The sequence below is a fragment of the Thunnus albacares genome, chromosome 18 (assembly GCF_914725855.1).
Source record: "Thunnus albacares chromosome 18, fThuAlb1.1, whole genome shotgun sequence".
Lineage (NCBI taxonomy): Eukaryota > Metazoa > Chordata > Actinopteri > Scombriformes > Scombridae > Thunnus > Thunnus albacares.
Window position 1 is genome coordinate 5,598,558 of NC_058123.1, and position 22,027 is coordinate 5,620,584.

Below are 22,027 nucleotides of genomic sequence, written 5' to 3' on the forward strand. Positions count from 1 at the left end.
AAACACTGATGTAAAAGTAAAGCTACAAGGATTAATCGATTAGTCAACCTGCAGCAATTATTTTGATAATCGACTAATCGTTTGAGTCATTTTTTAAGCAAAAACGCTAAAAATTTGCTGGTTTGCAGGTTGTAAAATGTGTTGATTTGAAGCTTTTCTGTGTCATACATGATAGTAAACTAAATATATTAAATTTTTGGACTGTTAATCAGATAAAACAAGACATTTGAAGATGGAACTAATAGACAAAGCGATAAAACAATGAATTGCAAATAATCTGCATATTAATCGATAATGAAAATAATTGTTAGTTGCAGCCCAACTTAAAAGATTTATCAATTATTTCAAAAGTTGCTGATTCATTTTATGTCCAAAGACTAAAAGATTAATCGATCAGGTCTCCTAGATTGATTGATTGTAATACAACCTGGTATTTTATTCTAAGCAGTAGTTTAAATTGCAGATTTAAATATAAATATACAGAGCTGTAAAAGAAGATATAATCAGCTCCACCGTCTGGTACAAAAAGCATCCGAGTCTGAGCTGAAGCTTCCTTGACTCTGATGTCAAGAGCTCTCTGAGTGAAGCGTCTAATCACGAAGCAGGAGTACGTAATGACGAGTGAAGAAGGAGTAACACTTGTCTCAGGACGCCGCACCTCGCCGGCTGATCATCGAGCCAAAACGCGAGTGAAGTTTTGGCTGAACTCAGAAATGCATCACACCCAGTTAGATTTCACTGCGGAGTGACGCTATGCCAAACCTGACCTCTGACCTTACAGAACAGAGCGCTTCTTCTTTATCAATATCACAGGATGAAACATGTGAAGTGCGTGAGCGTAGCGGACTCCAGCAGACCATCGGTCCCTCTATCAGCCCTCCAGTCGATGAAGCAACAGGCCTGTGACAGACTTGAGGGCCGAGTCTCAAATTCTGCACGTCAGTGTACAAAATGACGGTAATGTTGACGTAAACTCAGTCGTAACCGTTTCAGCAGCGCTTGAGTTTTAATTGGTACGGACGTGCAAATAAACACGCAAACGCTCACAAATCACTGTCTGACAGAAAAGGAAAGAATGTCTGAAACAAGATTTAAGCATTTTTCTGTTCCCAAAGGAGAAAAACTATGTTTTTAGGGCTGCAACTACTGATTATTTTTGTTATGACACAATCTGCTGGATGTTCTTTGATTAATCGGTTAAACTATTTGCTCCAAAAAGTTCCCAATATAGACCGACAAACACTCAGAAACTGAAATATTGTCAGTTTATTGCTACAAATGACATGAAAAAAGCAGCAAATCAAGAAGCTGGATCCAGAAAATGTTCAGCATAAAGGCTGCAACTAACGATTGTTTACATCATCAACTAACGTGCCGGTTATACTCTTGATTAATCGATCTGTTTCGAATTTTGTTTTGTCAATAAAATGTCAGAAAATAGTGAAAAAACACCAGTTATAATCCCTGAGAGCCAGAAATAATCAGTTTATCATCATGTATGACACAGAAAATCTTCATATTCTCACATCTGAGAAGCTGCAACCAGCAAATATTTGTCTTTTTTCTTTAAAAAAAATGACAAATATTAACATAGCTGCACTAAATCAATTAATCAACAGCTCTAAATTGAATGTCATTAGGTTTTTGGACTGTTGGTTAGACAAAACAAGCACATTTAACTTTATCAACTTGGACTCTGGGACACTTTGTTCACTATTTTCAAACATTTAATCAAGAAAATAATTGACATCTCTTGACTTCCTTTAAGGGCTGTGAGCAGGTAAATAAGAAGAGGAAAGAGGACGGAGGCGTTCACTTTTTTTTTTTTTTTTCCGTCAGCAACAAACACCGCATACTAACAGCATCGATGTTTCAATGCCCTTTGACCTACTACAGCAGAGGCAGATGGAAACTCATCAACAGGGGATCAGACGGGGAGAGAAAGTGGGTAAAAAAAAAAAAAAAGAGGTGTGAACTTGACCTGCTGTAAAGTGCAATAATAACCGGTAACAAACACATTACAGCACATGTTTTCCCCTCCATATATAGAAACCACGTATTTCCCTGCTCGGTGTTTGTTAGTATACATTTTTTCCCTCTCCATTTTCAAGTTGTTTTGACAGAGTGAGTGCAGATTCTCCATCTGAAATAAACATCACTCAGTGCACATAAACACCGCAGCCTATACTTCAACATGTCACTGAAGCCTATACTTCAGCTCAAACCTATACTTCATCTCTCACACACACCCCCCCCCCCCCCCCCCCAACCGACACGCGCACGAGCTCAAGCCGCTCTGCGTCTCCACGTCGTGTTTACCATGAAAACCCCTCAGCCTGGAGATCAAGCTGCTCCCGGCGTCCTTGACACAGCGTTGAACCTAAACTCGTTGGGACTCCAAAAAAGCGGTTAGGCCTCGAAAACAAAACCGCAACACTGGAAACATCCAGGAAATCTTATCATGAAATGCAGTTTCACGGATGAAAGCGTCGGTGGATCTGTTAATCCGCCGCTGTGGTTCGGACTGGAATATTTAGAGCTGCAACTGGTGATTATTTTCATTATCTGTTAGTCATTTGGTCCATAAAATGTCAGAAAAAAACCCAAGATGCAATCTAAAATGTCTTGTTTTTTTTCCTGACCAACAGTTTACTGTCATAGAGGATGAAAGAAATAAGAAATATTCACATTTAAGAAGCTGAAACCAGAGAATTTTAGCATTTTTTGGTCAAAAAAAACGACTCAAAGCAATTATTTGATTATGAAAATAGCTTCAGATTCATTTTCTGCCGATTAATCAACTAATCGTTGCATTTCTAGCAACTACATCATACGTTGCTGTTAAATTTTGTACAAACGTTCGTGGTTAGCTGCTGTTTCTGTTGATCCTCTGACTTTTCCTAATTAATGCAACCATGAGGTTCATATTTGTGTTTTTTTTTAGTGAAACATCTCAACAGCTGTTGGACAGATTTCATTTAGCAGCATTAGCATCTTCGTTATGAGCACGTTAGCATGTTGTCATTAGCATCTATTCTGTAAGTGCAGCTTCACAGAGCTGCTAGCATGACTGTTGACTCTTAGTTGTGAGTGATGACGGTTGTAAATGATAGAAACACTTCTGTTCATCATCACTTTCTGATAAAAGACACAAGTTAAAGAGACGATTAAGCTTTTAAAACAACATCGTTCTTCAGCACGACTGAAACAAACATCACTAAAAGTGATCTTACACTTATTAGCACCATAGACTGTTTATAAATATGGACGACACGTCTCAACTTCCTGCCGCCGTGCAAAAGAGAAGCCAAAATATCTCCTTTACGGGGGGCGGCCATCTTGTTTGTGTGAGGTCATTCGGAGCCAGAGTCTGCGCGGTAGAGACGGACCTGACGGAGGTTCGAGAGCGGCTGTCGCAGCTGTCAATCATGACGTCAAATAACTAATTGAAAACAAACTCATCAGCAAAATGAGCACTTGGACAAACATCAGCGTGATAAGAACGACTTCAAATGATAGAAACAATCTTTAGGAACAATGTATTTGACGAACACTTTAATTGATTTTTTTTAGTTTGGCTCATGTCCCATCCGCTAACATTGAGGGGGCGGGACTTATGATATACTGCAGCCACTTCCCTTCACTTTTGGGAAGCTGTCATGACGTCAATATATATATATATGACTGTATATATATATACAGTCAAAACACACTGAGACACTTCCAGTCAGCTGATTATAAAGAAAATTTACCAAAAATAGGGGAATTCGTGTTAATGTTTGTAGCTAACGTTTTTTCTCGCACCTTGGACACTGCCTCATTATATTTACCTCACTATCAGACTATTATTATTGTATTAAACTAATATAATACGCTCAATTAATAAAGGTGTAGTCTTTTTTTCACTTCATCACATCTGGGTTTTCCTCTGTTATATATGTCTGGAAATTTTAGCAGAAGTTAGTGTTTGTGTGTTTCTGCTTTCTGCCCCCCCCCCCCCCCCCCCTCCTGCCCCCCCCCCCCCCCCCCCCGTCCCTGAGTACAAACTGAATGAGACAAAAGGCTTTCATGTTCTCAGCTGCTTCTCTGCATGAAACTCACTGCAGAGTGACTCCACGCCGGAGGAGCTCGCAGGATGTTGAATCAGACTCAATAAAAAAAAAATAAAAGAGGCTTCGTCTGCTTTGTTTAAAGAAGATCTTGTTTTGGTTTTGACCCCATAACATACTGACTTTATAGTGGATTTTTCACTTTGAACTTATGCAGATTTCACCAGTTTTTTTTCTTCATATTTTTATTTGCACATGCTTTGACAATTTATTACATATACCTTTTAAAAAACAGCAGGATTTAATCTCATTTATAAGCTTTAATCAGTTCCATCTTATGTTCAGAGCCATGACTTTCCAAACTTAACGAAATGTTTAAGCCAATTAGATCACTGATGGCAACAATTATTGACCAGTTATGAATAGTTATAAACCAGCGTTTTCATTTTTTTCTGTTTTTAAAGGACTGTCTGTCTTAAAACAACAGTCAGGAGACTAAATCAACAGTGAAACATGTTTTTTTCTTGCTGTAATCATTCCTCCTGTTCATACTAACCAGTAGAAGATCCCTTCATAATGTTCTTATAATGTACAGTCATGTATTTAAAAGTTTAAAAAGCACATTTGAAAGGGATCTTTTAACAGCCAGTAAGAACAGGAGTTCATATGGACACCTGAGGCACACTTTAAAAACTGTGAATTTATCCTTTAATATTTGATTTTTGTGTCGTCGCATGTTACCGTGAGTCTGCTGCAGGTTACAGCTGAAAAAAGGCACAAATATTTTTTTTTATTGTTGTTTGGTATTAAAGTGCCGACGGGCTTCCTGTGTGTTCACACTTTTAGTTATTTCTTTTGGTGCAAAAAGCTTCATCCAGCTCAATAACATCACCACAAGGATGCGGAGGAGGGGGGGGGGGGGGGGGGGGGAGGAGGTAAAAAAAATAAAAAATGACAGTAACCCTCAAGTCTGAAGCTGCTGTATTTGCTCGTGTAAAGAAAAATGGCTCCCTTTATCTTTGCGCTGATTAACAGTGAGGGTTTGTTGTGGGGTAAGAGGGTCCACAGCAAATGTGTGCCAATTCATTTCCTCAAGGTCTGCTGCGACAAACCTCCCTCCTCTGGTACGGCCCACACGTGGGGAGATTACATCTTTTATTTATCACTTCTTGGCTCTATTTTTCCGGCAAATTCCAAGCCGGGGTGCAATCAGCCAAGAAACCCTCCCTATATATGATGTGTGTGTGTGTGTGTGCTACTGTTATTCCTCTTTGTAAGCATGCAGATCAAACCCCCCTCCCCCCCCCCTCCCCCCCCCCCCCCCCTCCCCTCCCACCCCCCTCCCACACCTTCTCTCTCTGGAATAACAACCCCCGATTCAGTTTCCCTGAAAAAAACATTTCCCAATATCTGGGAATATATAGGCCTCTGGTTTTGGCAGGACAGAGGCTGGTGTGTGTGTGTGTTGAGAGTGTGTATTTCCTGTGGCCCTTCAGTGAGTACACAAAGCCCACATGAACCTCCTGCATTTTAAAAGTTGAGGGGGGGGGGAGTAGTGGGAAGGAATGAGGGGGTGTGTGTGTGGGGGGGGGGGGGGGGGCGACTGGGTCATGCAGAAACTGAAGTGTTCAGATTGCATTACAATTCAAATTAACCGTGCCGAGTAATGGGATTACAGTCCTTCAGCGCTGTGTGAAGAAGGTGTCCCGAGTCTGGTTGAACTCACAGGTGACAAGCTGCAGCACAATCAAAAGACTCCCGGCTGACCCGGGGCCAGCGATTAACGGCTGTAAACCGGAAGACTGTCTTCATTTAAAGTGAGCTATCTCTTCGATTCGCCACCACCGCTGAGCGATCTCTCTCTCTCTCTGTCTGTCTCTCTTATGTCTTCTGTGATTACAGACACCAACAAACACACACAAAAAGACACAAACCTGAGCCGATTGGCTGCAGACCGGTGTGAATCATGGCCCATTTAAAAAGGGAATCGTTGTGCTCAATACGCTTCTTCTTCTTCTTCTTCTTCCCTTCAAAATCTCTTCTACTTAACAAGGGAGTGAAAAGATGCTTTTGTTTGCCTTTCCTTTCCTTTTGCTTTTTTCTTAGAGGCAACAGGAAGCTTTGAAAGACACATAAATGAACATAAAAATAGGAACAAACTCACAATAGGAATGCTGGGTATTTGATATGTGTGCTGGGTAAAAAAAAAAAAAAAAAAAAAGCAACAAAATGACGCAAAAGGCAGTGTTGCAGAGTCACTGATTCATGTCGTCGCGTGGAGGAAAGTTGTCATGAACAGGAGGCTGTCAGTTCAGCACACAGGTGTCTGTTCCTGTTTCACTCACTGGGTTATAAACAAGCCGACATACGGTAACTGTGATGGTCTCTTCTTCTTCTTCTTCTCTTTTTTTTTTTTTTTTTTTCTTCTTCTTGCCACAAGAGAGCAAACTTCTGTAGTGGTTATTCTGCACTAAAAACACTCCAGTAATAACACACTTTAGCTACAGTAGATCTGAATATGCATCAAGAAAATGCGTGCGACCGCATATCTGACTTCATCCCAAACTCATATTTTTTGTATTTTACTGGAAGTGAAGTACAACATGTCGACTCATTATGCTAAAAAAAAAAAAAAAAGAAGTACACACAACAATTATCATTCGGCAACGTTTCAACTGTGCCAAACAGAACAAGTCATTCAAATGTAATGTGTGTCAGTTGAGACCCAACCCAGCACTCACTCAGCACTTCCTTTATTACTCAATACTTCCATGTAATCATTTAACACTGATTTTAAAAGACCTTGGCTGTGTTTTTAGCATAACCTTTAACTTCTGTGTGATTTTTTAGTTAAAAGTTATTAAATCAGTGTGATATTATGATTAATGTCATGTTTTCCGTATTTAGGTGGCTTTTTTTTAGATGTCTGCCAGTGTCATGACTTCACCTCAAACTACCCCAAAATATCACATTCGCCTTATTTATTGACACCTCTGAAGCAGCAGCAGCAGCAGCAGCAAGAAAAGCAGATGTGGGTATTTCCCTTTTTTCTTTTTTTCTTCTTTAATTATTATTATTATTTTAAGTTCTCTCTTCACATATATTCTGGTGGCTTTTGAGATGTGAAGATATGGAAATGCCTCTTTGTGGAGTTTTTTTTTTTTTTTTTTTTTTTTTAAAACACAATTAGTGGATTTTGAGGCTTTACATGCCCTACATTTCAAATGCAAACCGCCCTGAGCAAAAACAGGATTTAAATGCCCCAGTCACACATTCCCATTCATGCACACAGCAGATTTAAAGCCCCCATTGTAGCCTCCCCCTGTGTCTGTCTGTCTGACCGCTTCACCCTTTGTTGTCACTTTATCTATTATTCCAGCTATATAACCGTAAATGTTGTTGGGGTTTTTTTTTAAAAGGGTGATTTTGGGTTGATATGTGTGTATTTGTAGCATATAAAGCGGCTACTTCACTCACCGACTTGCAGTACGTTGTCCACGCAGCCGCTCTCCAGCAGAGCGATGCCCCGTCGGAACGGCAGCCGCGTCTCGTCGCTGCTCTCCCCGCTACCTCCGACCTCCTCCCCGCCGCCGCCACCTCCACCACCACCGCCGCCGCCAACGCCTCCGCCGGTGTTGAACGACGAGTACATGCAGATCTCCCTCTCGCTCCTCGGGAAAGACCAGTACACGATCCGCCTCTGCACGGGCTCCGGGATCCGCTCGAAGCGCTCCTCCACCCGCTGAAACGGCCACTTCTCCGCGACTTTCCGCGCCGCGATGTCCAGGAGAGTCTCCGGGTTCTGGGTTTTGCTCGATTCGCCCTGGGCGGCAGCCGAACCGCCGCACGGCGCCCCCGCGGCCCGCTGGCCTTGCCGACATGTCGCACTGTAGCCCGGTCTACAGCAGAGCCGCTTGGCCGGGGGCTGCTGTACGCGCTCCGCCATGATAGCTCCGCTTTAACGTCAACGCACCATATGAACGGGATCGGGAAGGGAAGAGGTTACCCGCGGCTTGTTGGCCGTGTATGGCCAAATCATCCCTTTATGGAAACATGGGGGCAGGGCTTCTCCGGGCTTGTCAAACCCCTTTGTTGACAAATTGAGAGCAGGCGTGGTCTGTCCGGTCGGCTCGGTGCTAAATAAGGACTGGAGGGCGGAATTCCCGCACGGCTGCTAATCCTTTGTGAGTTTGAGCTTTAAAAAAAAAAAAAAGGGAGGCGGGGGTCGCGGTAATAACGCCCGTCTCTGCTCTCCAGGCTGTGGCTCTCCCGGTGGGCGTCGACAGAAATTACAGACAGAGGCACCAGGAAGGCTGCATTGTCCTGCTGGTGAACCAGTAAAGCCGGGGCTGAACGCTGGGAGCCTTTATGGGCGGTGATCGGCCTGTCAACAGAGGAGCCTCGTGGTTCTGGGGGAGGGGGCTGTGAACGCAACACCGCCCCCCCTCCAACCCACCACTCCCCCCCCCCCCCCCCCCCCCCCCCCCCCCCCCCTCCTGTGACGTTCAAAGGTCCACCGGAATGTGGATCTGCTTTAAAGCAAACACAGCTCATTTTCATGGTCATCTTTTATGGTTGAGATATTTAAAAGATCCCCCCTAGACGTGTTTTAAGATACTTTTTCCACACAAAAAAGTTAAATTATCTTGTTAAAACTCTTAAAATGACATCAACTCCTTCTCACTCATTAAAAAAACAATCCAGAATCTATAAATGTGCAAATATATTTCATTTCTTAGGTTTAACTGTTGGACACAAGATGTGTTTGTGCAGTGAAAGGCTTCAAGTTTCCACATCACGCTTCTGTAAGTTGAATGTTGGACTACAATTGGTTTCCAAACTATTTGTTTTGACTATTTGTCACAAATCTTTCTCATGAACCGCTTAAAATCTGATTTACAATAAGCTCAGGGAAACTTTCCACTTTCAGCAGATGAAAGTGAAAACTGAACATACATCATTCTGCACAGTGAAGCTCAAACATTCAACTGTAGGAACAAGAAGAAAAACAGATTTTTAAGTGGAGGAGGACTTTAATTTATGTTGAAAATTACTAAATGCACAAGAATGTTTACTTTTTAATGAAATGGACCAATAGAAAAACAAACTTATAACTGATATTGAGCTCTATTACAATTCTCTAGTCAAGTTGCAAAACAAAAAAAACAACAAACAACTTTTAAAACATATTAAACTATTGACCAATGTTACTTGATTATTCATCTGTACCCCATTATTTGCTAATGTGTTCCTTATTCTGTGTGTTATTATGTTTTTATTGGATATAAAAAAGCTTCTTGCACAATTCCCTATTTATTTTATTATGTCACGACTGAATTCCCTTTGTTTCCTCTTTTTGTTCTTCACACTTGTTTAAATGTTACATGTGTCATAAAGTTGTGAAATATAACAGTGGATGGAAACAGAACCACATGTATTGTCTTGTCCTCAATATTTTATAGTTATTTCTAAAGATTATTATCATTATTGTGTAAAATTGTGTTTTTGCAAGCAGGGGAGGTTTTACATTACAATAAAAAACACTATTTTACTGTAGATATACAATGAAAACTTTCAAATAGTGTCTTTTATAAGCTGATTTCAATATTTTTATACCATAAATTATACATTTGAGAAATTTTAGCAAGACAGTTTTGAGCTGTAATGGTTCATATTTTATAAACTGATCATAACTTTAAATGTATTTGGAGTAAAAAAAAGACAATATCTGCCTCTGAAATTCAGTGGACTATAAGTATAAAGTAATAGAAAATGAATATACTTAAGTATACTTCACTATCAGTGCTTTTACTGTCCATCATAATTTAATACACAATATGTGAAAAGTGCATGTAGTTAACAATAAGTAATAGTTTCTTTACCCCTCATTACTTCTTCATGAAGGGTCTCAGTCCACCTCAGTCTGGACACAGTTCAGTACAGATAATGGTCATGTTGTTTTTGCCCAGTTGCCCTTGGGGCTCAACTGCTGGATTTCTGTTTTATCAGCTGGGTCATTGCCTTCACCTGCAGTCCCAGGTGCAAACTGGTCTCTGGATAGACGGCTACAATTGAAACAAAAGATTTATTATGACTTCAGTGAACATTTGCAGTTTTTTCTGACTGAACCTGTTGCTGTGTCCCAATTCATTAATATGTATTTATAGGCTGTACTAATGTTTAAATGCAATATTTTGACAGTTTGTGACATAAGGAGGTAGTTTTTTTTGTTCTCTGACTGTCAATGCACACATTTATCATGTTGGGCATTGTGAGTATTATGAAAATATAGTTCTAAAAGTAACATATGAGGGTATCTGATGGTCTAGACATTGAGATGCATAGATGACTTTATATCTGCAACGAACCTGGTCACCTCTCTCTCTCTATATCGACACTGTAAACTGTCCAATAAAGGCAAAACGCCAAAAAGTAATCTAAAAAAACCTGCAAAATGCCTTCATGTTTTAATCAATTTAATGTTTCTTTTATTATCTATGCAGCAAAACCAGCAATTTAACAGCAAAGCAAACACAAATCAGTCTCACAGAGGCTCAATAGATGATTTAATGACTAACTGTTGGCAATAATCGTTGATTTATCTGAGTCGTTCTTGTTATTGTTGTTATTTTGCATCCACATGTTTCTGCTGCAGTGGCGTCAAAAAGCAGATTCTGTGTGTAATGTAAAAAGACAGCAGAGTGAAAAGAAGTCCAAATTTGAAGTTAAATGAAAACATTCAGTTTGCAAGAAAACAAGTAATTAATTTACAAATTAATGAAAATATTTTAATACATTTAAAGATGTTTTGAGCAGTCCCAGGCCAACAGAGGACACATGCAGCAGACATAGAGCAACATTTGCATTCATTTGGGGTCATTTCTATGGCCACCAGATAAATGTAAGTCCAATATTTGCTCTTCTTTTAGCTCAGTTAAGGTTCAAGTAGTTTCTAACTTTATCTGTCTGCTGGTTGGTGGTGGGCAGGTAGCGTATAAAAGCTTTATTAGAGCTTTCTCACTGAAAAACAGCTGCCAAAAGAGATTGATGACTGTACAAATACAATAAATAAGTCAGAGATATACTGTATATATATTAATGGAGCTTTAAGAAAAGACCTGATCAGACGTCACTGGTTTTTCACAGCCTGAGGGAACAGCTAGATTGAAAAAATGTGTGACTGAAAAAGTGACTGAAAACCGAAATGCACTGTGGTCAGTTAATGTGGTGATTTGCTTCAACAGATGCACTTTGTTACTGAAGTGTTTTGAGAAATTTACAGTGTAGTACAAAGTCAAGAGGTTGTGATATGTAGCACAACAAGCTAGCAAAGCTCTGAAAGCAGAACAGCAATCCTGCACATGCTCAGTGACGTCTACCTTACACAGAACTACTCTCTGGAGACTGAAAACACGATCGGTGTTATTAGACTTTGGAGCCGTTTCTAAACAAACTAAAGTGACCAAACTCTTCATAATGAAGGAACATGTCACCCAGTGCAGTGGTGTGGCTCAGTGATGTGTTTTTAATAGTTTTTAGACAACAGCGGAGGTCTACGGCAGAGAGGAATAAGATATATCAGACTTTGGATACACATACAATACTTGTTGGTTTGGCTCTGCACATGAGATTTGTTGACAATAAAAACAATTATAGTAAATCGCAGCCTTACCCTTTAATTTCCTCATCCTGTCCACACAATAATACCTTCATTACTTCAATCACTACACAATTAAAGTAGGCGATATTCTGTTATTCGACAACAACAACAACAACAACAAAAAACTCAGAATCCCAGCAGCCTCAGTCAAAGATATCTCTTTTTGATGGGCAGCAGGGGAGCATTTGAAACACTTTTATTCATGCATAAACATTCTGTTTGTCACTGTAACGAGTTTATCTGTCTTTTTTCTTTCTTCTTCTTCTTCTTCTTCCTCTTCCCATTTCCAGTTACAGTACCACCTGCTGCTCCTGCAGGACAGTTATCAGCAGCCTCATTTCAGCACACTTGCTCCATGCTGTGTAAATGATTTAGGCCCCCTGGTTGAAAATCTTTACTATTGTCGCATTTTACCCTGCAGACAGTGCAGTAGAAGCAGCAGTAATGACTGAGCCTATCCACTCAGCATGGTGGTAACAGTAGGAGGGCTGAAGGAAAGACAGCAGCACACACACACACACACACACACACACACACACAAAACACTGTCTTGAATAAGGTGGTGCAACCTTTAACAGCTGAGTTTATGCTCATTTTTTGAGGCATTCAGCTGCATTTCTCTTTCACTGTATTAAATTTAAATTTCAGATGCTCATTATGTTAATAAGGTTCTTATCTGCTTTTTCACTCAGAGTACATACATTTCATCAAGGCGCCTCATTTAATATTCAGTGCTGCTGTCTATTCAGTTTTAGCTACGCTAGCAGCTCTATGAATGCCAAAGTCAGTTTGTTGCTTCACTGATTCGGTTCAGACTGAAATATGTCAACACGGATTGACATTAAATTTGGTGCAGATATTCACGGTGTAGAGAAGATAAATCCTACATTGACATTTGTGGGTTATGTATCAAATGTCTCAACAACTGTTCGATGGATTGTCATGAAATTTGGTTTCCAGTAAAGATAAATTATAATAATTAAAATTGAAATTAAATTTTCAATTTTGATATAATTTCTCCTTTTTTTTTCTTAACTTTTCTATTTAATTTTGTTTTCTATTTATTTATTTTTTCTGAACTCTTATTTGACTATTCAGAATGCTTCTACTTTAGCATTTTACGTTTTTTGTTTTAATGTCATGTGCACAAGGACAAAAAAGGAAATTTGTCTGAAAGTTTGGTTCAGAGGATTCACGTCATATTGGGTTTATTGTAATTACAAGATTCTGACTTGTAAATATTGTTCACCTCAACTTCCGAGTTGTAATTACAAAAAAATTGGGAAACTCTGACTTTTCTGAAGAGGCCGACGTATCTGACTTGATGTTTCATAACACGGAAATACTTGAAAATAGCAAGTAAGGACTCCTCACATCAACCAGAATCCGTCGTTCGGAAAATCGCTTTGCAGTCTAAGACAATGAACATTATATCTGCTTAGCATCAGCATGTTAGAACTGTCATTATAAGCATGTAGCATGTAGCTAGTAGAGTCTTGTTTCATATTAAGTAGTGAATGCACCAGGAAACATTTGCTAATTTTCTGATATACTGACAAATCGTTATCAATGCACTAAACTCAAACAGATATAAATAACTGAATGTAGCTGCTTTTTAAAGCTCATTAACATTGTCTTTCTGTTTTTCATTCCAAGCGGCATCTACCAACGTCTTGAGGCTGAAGCTAAAGTACCTTAAACTAAGGTGACAGTCACTTGCCGCTCCAAGACTCCCATTCAAAAAGCCTCAACTTCTATCTAGAAATACTGAGTCAATCAGTGTTTTCAACGAGTCATTATGGTCTCAATCTCTAAATTCAGGCCCTCTAATCAGTCAACTGGTGGTCATTTTGGAAATTATAGCTCCGTTAATAAGATTTGAAGACTTATATTAACTTTGATGTCTGCTGTGGTGGCGTTGATTGACAGCTGTGATTGACACTTGGCTCACCTGCTGCTCTCCCCGACTCCGGGACTCACACTGAGTCAGACTATTGTCGCAATATTTAAGCTGAATGTTATTTGATTACGATACCTTCCCTGTTAGCACAACTTAGCTTAAGTAGCTAACATTAGCCCAAGTGTGCACTGCTTGTTGTGGAAGAACCTTAAAGCCTCAACTTCTCTCTAGAAATACTAAGTTAATCATTGTTTTCAACGAGTCATTATGGTCTCAATCTCTAAATTCAGGCCCTCTAATCAGTGTGCTGGTGGTCATTTTGGAAATTATTGCTCCATTAATAAGATTTGAAGATTTATAGTAGCTTTGATGGCAGCCGCGGGGGCGTTGATTGACAGCTGTGATTGACAGTTGGCTCACCTGCTGCTCTCCCCGACCCCGGGACTCACACTGAGTCAGACTATTGTCGCAATATTTAAGTAAAATTCAAGTTTAATGTCATTTGATTATGATATCTGCCATGTTAGCACAGTTTAGCTTAAGTAGCTAACGTTAGCCCAAGTATGCAGTGCTTGGTGTTCCCAGTAAGCTTGCGTTAGCTTGGGTCTGAGGTAGCGGGCTGTGTTTCCGGAGCATGAAAGGCAACAAACTCCTTATTTGTAAGCTCCTGACTCCAAACGGAAAAGATGGCGTTGACCATAAACTGCAACTCCGGGCTTCAAAGAGACTCCAATACAAACCTGTGTTTTATTCACATCACATATCCACAAATCTCATAACCGCATAAAACATCCAATTTGAACTTTTACGGTTTTTTGTATTTGTATGTACACGACTGAACTTTATTGTTACTCGTTGAACAAAGACCACGCATCATTTCTTGCAACATATTTGCATCATATGTTTTACACTATTCAGGTATTCAGGCATAAAAAATTCTTTAAGACTCCCATTAACATGATTTCTATGGATGGACTCTCTCTGTTCAGCTGAGATGGCTAGTGCGGGTGATAATGACACTCTTGCTCACTCCTGGGGGTAATCAAACACACACACACACACACATGCACACACACGCATATGCACAACACAAACCATAGTATCCTTTCACGCTGGGCTCATTTGCATCCTCATCAGTATGCATGAAATTTCTCGCTGTACTTTAATACCCTAACTGCTGCATAATACACTTTAATGAGCATAAAAGTGAGCATGACAATTAAAACTCGCATTAATCACTAAACGCTGAGGGGTGGGGATGTGGGATGAGATGAGAGAGGGAGAAGAGAGGGAGGGTGTGGGAGGATACTGAGGACTGGAGGATAAAGAGCACTCCAGAGAGGATGGCAGTGGGGGGGGTGGGAGGAATAGAGAAAAGACACTGAAGTGAAAAATGAAGAAAAGGATGGAGCCAATGGATGGTGAAGAGCATAGAAAAAGAGGAGGGGAAAAAGAGAAAGAGGATGGCGGTGAGAGCTCTTCAACATTAATGTTGGAGGTTGATGAGCTGGCAGAGTTGTCACCACGGGAACAGCGGATGAATGATGTGTTTTCATCTACAGAAGTGTGTGTGGACAAGCGAAGCCCTTCTCCTGCTTCCTGTTAGTGCCCCTTTATCCCTCCATCATTTCCTGTTTTCTCACTTTCTCCCTTTGTTCCTCCTCCTCCTCCTCTTCTTTAAAAGACTGATGGGGAGTAGAAGAATCATTCACAAAGAGGATTATGTTCCCTGAGAATGAAAACCAAGCAGTTTTTGCACCTTTACCTTCCCCCCGCTGGGCTCTTTTCCTGTCTGTGACACTGAGGGGAAGGAGCATATGAATATTCAGAAACAAACGCATGTTATGGTCTCATTTGGATTTCTCACACCTCTGATCTTCCTCCCCCCCTGTAGAAAAACACTCCCAAGCTCTGATGTAAATTTAATTTTCCTTTGTGGCTATGCTCAGTGCAAATCTAGGTTTTAGCGGCCAATATAAGCTGCAGCATTGAGCATGAAATCTTTCTGTCACACAAAGTCATGCAGATGTCTGGTTATATGCAAAAAGAAGGATTAAACACATGCATGTGAACAAACAAATTGCACTTTTTACTCCCCTGCATTTATTTGACACTTTAGGAACTGTTCAGATTAAGATTTTACATTAAAATGCATTTGATAACATTTGGAAATACAATGAATTGTTCTAGATTAAACCAGATTTGGTTTGTGACTCTTTAAAACAGAAAAGCAGATTGTCCAATTGGGATTCCTTGTCACGTTGCAGATGTCTGTGAGTAGTTAGCAGTTTCATCCAAGAGAAAGTTTTGTTTGAGGCACAAAAAAGTGATTTTGGAAACAGTCTAAGAGTTTTTTTTGCAGTTCGAACAAAAAGAAAATTCCCCTCGTAACTGTTTGAGACCCAAAGATGTAAAATTATCCAATATTCTCCACAAAAAACAAAGATTAGAGAAAAGTCTTTCAAAATTTAATAGAAATTTGTGTATCAGAACTTTGTTTTTTCTTCTTTCCTCTCCCATTAATCATCTCACAACCCCTCAGATTTATCTGATGACCCTTTGGAGGGGCCCGACCCCTAGGTTGGGAACCACTGGACTAAACTAGCTAACTGTATATAAAGTAGTTGAAACTAGCTCCACCTCCAGCAGCTACAACAGTAACATGCTGTTCTAACACTGATGCTTCACTATTAATAATCTAATGATGTCATATATATAATAATATATCAGTCAGAGGGACCAAACCACTACTTTTACTGCAATACTTTAACTACATTTTACTGGTGTACTTTTACTTAAAGTGACTATAATCTACATTTCTACAATAATGTCTGAACTGTTAGTGTGTAATGTGTTGGTCGTGGCTCGTAGTGATGAACCTGCAGAGAATTATCAGAGACTCTGCAGCTCCCCTCAGCTTTACGGAGCTTTATAGTGACTTTCAGCTCATTGTTTATCTGTCTGGCTGCAACTTTACAGTTTTGATTCACTCTCAGCACTCTCATAGCATCGTTTTGGCCCGCAGCAGGCAGCTGTTTTCAGAGAAAAAGCTCTTAAAAGCCACTGTACACTACCTGCTCAGCACCAAACGGCAAACAGACACAGTTAGCTGTAGACTAGCTGGTGAACATAGTGGAGCATTTAGCAGCTAAAGAGCCAGATATTTCCCTCAGGAGTTGGTAGAGACCAAAAACAGAGCTAAAAGAGAGTGAATATTGGACTTACATTCACCAGGTGGACAGAAACACGACTCCAAATGAATGATAATGTTGCTCCGTAACAGCTGGATGTGGAAATAAGCAACTGTTAGCTAACAAGTTCAACATATCAACCTTAAAAGATGACGATATGTCAGTTTTCTGTTTACAGTTTGTTTCCACTGCCCCCAAGTGGCCAAAAACATCAGTTAATGCTCGTTTAAATTAATGCTACTCATTGATATAATTAATTTGTTGGTTGTTATGGGATGATTCAGGAGTCAAATGTCAGTTTATTTGCCTCTTGCAATAGAGATACTAAACTAGAGTAGCAACTATTTGTTAACAAGTTCAACACATCAACTTAAAAGGTGACGATATGTCAGTGTTGTGTTCAACTCGTTTCTGCTGAATACTTGTGGACAAAAAATGCAGGTTTAAGTATGAATACTTCTTCTGTCACTGCAGAAAAAAACATAAATACAAATACTCACATGCAGACGACACACTGACCTGAACATGAATTATTTGCTGCCTAAAATACTGTATAATTTATGGTATTCTTTAAATGTTAATTACAGCAATTAAATATCAAGATGTCGTAGTATTATGCACGGAGCTAACACACACACACACATATGTTGGATTCACACACACACACACACACACACACACACACACACATAGAGCTCATGATCTAATCTAATCAGTTGACACATTTCTTACAGTGTTTGACCCTCCTTTGTCCTTCCTTTAGCTGAACCTATAAGGGTGTGTGTGTGTTGTGTGTGCGTGTGTGTGTGTGTGTTGTGTGTGTGTGTGTGTGTCAAGAGGAGGCACAATAAAAACTCAATCTGCATTTCCATAAATCAGAGAGGCAGGTTTGTTGTCACCCGGTTGAGGGGCCTGAGAGAAAGGCCTCAGGGCCTGTAGGGATTATAAGCCATGCAGTGTGTGTGTGTGTGTGTGTGTGTGTGTGTGTGTGTGTGTGTGTGTGTCTGTATTCACTTACAGGATAACCCATGCTCTGTAACGGTACCCACAACTCATTGTCTGTGCTGCACACTTAATGTTTAAAACATATTTTCTTGTATTTTTTCCTTCTGTCTGTCTCTCTTCCTGTCTCTGTCCTCCACAGATCTCTGCCCACTTCTTTATACACCAGTCCTCCCACTACTGATGTACTGGTGCAATATTTCTTTTTGTGGACATTATTTATCATGTTTAGATCAAAGAAACCCCAGTCAGACAAAGAATGTTGGGAAAAAAGGGACAATACATGAAATAAAATTTAGAAAGGCAGGCAAAATAAATAAATAACATATAATAACAGAAGCAACAACAATGATAAATATGATTAATAAGTATTAATAAGTAAAAGATGGAGCCCAAATGAACATTGAAACAGGTTTTTCTTGGTGTAATCATTCCTCCTGTTCCTTCATAATGCATTTACAGTGTAAGTGATGGGGGACAAAATCTACTGGTATGTTATTAACACTCATTTAGTGTCATTTTTGAGGACACCAGACTAATAAAAGTCCAATAGTCGCTCTTCTTTTAGCTCTGTTAACGTCTCCACCAATTCAAGGGAAACATTTTGGTGTCTTTAGCAGCTACATGTTCGACTTTCTTCTCCAGGTATTTACTGACTTCTGCTGGTTGGTACGAGGCAGGTGACGGTCAGGTGATGTCGGCTTATCAGCACTGGCTTAAAAGAGGCTGATGAGAGACTGACACAATACACTAAATGAGGCCAAGGTGATGATTCTCTGAGGGCTGGCTGGTTGAATCAGTGTTAATATAAAAAAAATTATTCATTAATGGAGCTTCAAGAAAAGAAGACCTAATCTGGTGTCACTGGTGTTTCGTCACCCGAGGGAAAACTAAACTGACAAATGAGATGTAGTCTATCTTCACCTACCTAATAGAATACACCAAAGATTTAATATACTGTATATATGTATCTACATAAACGCAAAGTATTTACTTTAGAATTAAGTTCTAGTTAGGAATAAGCGACCACATCAATTTAAAGACTAAATTAAATAAGATTTCTCTTCAAATTTGACATATTCTTGAGGCTGTAAAAAAGGCTAATGTGCAATAAAGAATGACATATAGAATAACAGTAAAAATAAGAATGAGAAATATATATGTAAAGGATAAAAACTCAAAGATAAAACATTATAAATTCATGTAATATCAGTATTAAAATGCTAAAATGTATATTGGCCCAGTGTGTAGCTGGTCTGTGCAGTTTTCCCAGTAAATTAGATATAAAATGTAACCAAAGTCTACAATAAATTACTGCAAATATACAAATCTGCAAAGGATTCACATTTAAATAAACATCCTGCTCCATTAATACTCAATATTTTGGCTTTAAATGTGGTCCATGTCTCTACTTTATCGAGTGAATCACGTCGTTAACATTAATAAGCATCAACACCAGCGCGCTCAATCGATGCCTTTTGAAAATCTGATTACTGACTTTGTGTGATTTTGCTTGCAGCCAATCAACACGAGCTCTTTTTTCTATATCTAATGTGACGTGTGACCACAGCAGGCGTTCACAGACACTGAATATAACCATAATTGTTAATAATTCATGCTATAATGACAATATAATAATGTTAATATAACGATAATGTAAGCTATGTAGCAGACATGATTTTTAAAATGAGCTGTCCGGATAAATAATTCATCTCATGAAGCTGATTAATAAATATTTTAATAATCTGTACGCTTTCAAAATCTATTAGTGTAACACAGGTTTGGATGTGTGGAGGTGCGTTCATATATTTCATTCACATCACAGACTGGCGCTACCTGAATTTACTTTTACTGATATTTGTGCTAAAACAATCACCCAGCTCGTTCACAATTTTCTCAAATGTCATTGAGTCTGTTTTCTTGTTTTGCTCATTTACTGGAAGATTTAATAAACTACATTTGATGTGGATGTTTCTTTCAGTTTATCATACAGTTAACAGTTTGCTAACACAGTAATAATACATCACTGCTGTGTTTACAGCTTGTTTTGCTGCCCCCAAGTGGCCAAAAAATGGATTTAATGCCACTACGGTAGGTTTAAAGACCAAATGAAATGAAATTGCCTTTTTTTTCTCAATCAGTTGTCCTGTGTTGTCTTTTGAGAAAAAAATAAGACACCAATAGCGAGAAATTTAAAAAAATAACATTGGTTTCATGATTGCGCCCCCTAGTTTTGCATTAAACCGTTAGGATACCGTTAGTTCTTCACTTACGTAGCTGAAATCCTTTTTTCAATACAGCAAATCAAATCTTGAATAAAGCGTTAACGTGTCGTTCTATCATCGGCAGAGCAGACGGTCGCACTGAGCCTGATTGCATCCGGCTACACAACACAAGAGCCACAGACTCTGAACAACAGCCCATGTTAGCTTTCCTGCTAAAGTCTCCTTCTTACCTAACTTACACTTCTTATTCTGCTAAAGTCTCCTACTTATCTAACTTACAAACATGAACACACGTCTTGTCCTGCAGCTTAGCTTGTTGGATGAACCACCAAACAAACTTTCACTGGGGAAAAGTGCACCGCTGTTAGCAGGCTAGGTAGCTAATTAGCTGCTTTAGCTGCAGCGTATTAAACAACATGTAAACATACCTGAATATGTCACTCCAATTTCCTTGTTTATGTTGTCTCCGTTCATACAGAGTAACACTAGTGGCCTGCCAGCTGCTTTCAATCAAACACAGACACCAACAGCCCCTCCAGCTGTTTGAGACAAAACAGAGCAGTTCTGACATTTTTCCAAAGACCTTGTTTCTTCATTATAATAATACAAAACTGTAACTTTTTAAAAAACATGTTGACATTATTTGTGACTACAAAGAGTGATGATTGAATGTTAGACTCTAAAAAGGGGAAGTGGTTCTTCCAAAATAGGACTGTATGACTAATAATGCAAGAAGCAGTACAGATTATACTCAACCAACATGATGATAAGTGGCGTCATCACAGTGTGCAGATGTCATCTTTAGGTCACTGGTGGCTTTTTGCACCTAATCTGAAGATCAAGTAAGAGATATGCATACAATTCTGCGAAAGTATGTCTGGAAAAGTTTCTTCTTTGTTATGGCAACAGCTTCATTATCAAATATGATCAGAACATCAACATTTTAGAGCTGCAATTACAATTATTCTCATCATTTGATCAATCTACCCACTCTTTTCTCAATTAATCGATTAATCGTTTGGTCTATAAAATGTTTATTAAAGCTCAAACTGATGTCTGACCAACCGAAACCCTAAAATATTAAGTTTACAAAGACATAAAACACAGAAAAGCAGAAAATCTTCACATTTCAAACACTGGAGCCATTAAGCATCTGGCAGTTTTTATTGAAAAAATGACTTAAACAATGAATTGATTATCAAAATAGTATCAAAATAGTAGTTTTTATCGTAAATTCAATTAAATAAAACCCTTTTTCCCTTGACCTTTTTACATGCAATTGTGTGACATGCTTCTTAAAGATTCATCTCAAAGTTTTATCATCAAATTTTATATATTTTGTCTCCATTATTTATTTAAATAGCAGGTACAACAGGGACAGAGAGGAGACGGAGGGAGAAAAAAAAAAAAAAAAAGGAAACTGACCCAGAACCTCTGGGCATGTCACGCAGCCATTTAAATTAATTTGAGACTCAAATACGTCTCCAAGCCCATCATTTAACTCTCATCATCATTTATGTTCTTTTCAATTACATGAAGGAGTTTTAAACTGTTATTAAACCACAACCTCTTCTCCCCAAAAGTTAATCAGAAAGTTTCAAAAAAAGAGTTTTCAGAATCAACTCTTCTTCTTCTCAGCGTGAAGAAGATCGTCCTCCAAAGATTTCAGTCCTCCAAGGGGCCGGAGGTAGTGATATATATGCTGTATATGTGTGTCCCATCTGATCTGATCCAGCGGGTTTGCAGTGGTGAAATTGATCCCTGTGGTAGAAACACTGACAGGCCCGAGGAGCCAAACGAATTAGGAAGAGGAGAGGAAGAAGAAGACGGTGAGGGCTTTCTGTTTGTTCTGCCTCTAAATAATACAGCACGATGACAGCTAGCAAACAAAAGCATTTGTGTAGCCAAGGAGTGATACCGGGGATAGGATATAACACAGAGGAATGCTTAAATTACAGATGAGAATAGAAACATCTTTTTTTTTTTTTTTTTGCTGTTTT

The 22,027-nt window shown here is 39.2% G+C and overlaps 1 protein-coding gene and 1 long non-coding RNA gene across 2 annotated transcripts in view; both read right to left on the bottom strand.

Annotated features, from left to right (window-relative positions):
• The window catches only part of zswim6 (zinc finger, SWIM-type containing 6), a 51,957-nt gene extending 43,474 nt beyond the window's left edge, over positions 1 to 8,483 (bottom strand). Inside the window, exon 1 of the mRNA XM_044333708.1 lies at positions 7,527 to 8,483. Coding sequence (XP_044189643.1) covers positions 7,527 to 7,995 — 469 coding nt within the window. The 5' untranslated portion in view covers positions 7,996 to 8,483. The remainder of the gene's footprint in view (positions 1 to 7,526) is intronic.
• A 1,995-nt stretch (positions 8,484 to 10,478) lies between these two features.
• LOC122968797 lies at positions 10,479 to 13,774 on the bottom strand. Its single transcript, XR_006398892.1, has 3 exons — positions 13,661 to 13,774; positions 11,722 to 12,197; positions 10,479 to 10,723 (listed from the first exon to the last, which is right to left on the bottom strand). It is a non-coding gene; the product is annotated as an uncharacterized LOC122968797 (long non-coding RNA).
• Positions 13,775 to 22,027: the final 8,253 nt, after the last annotated feature.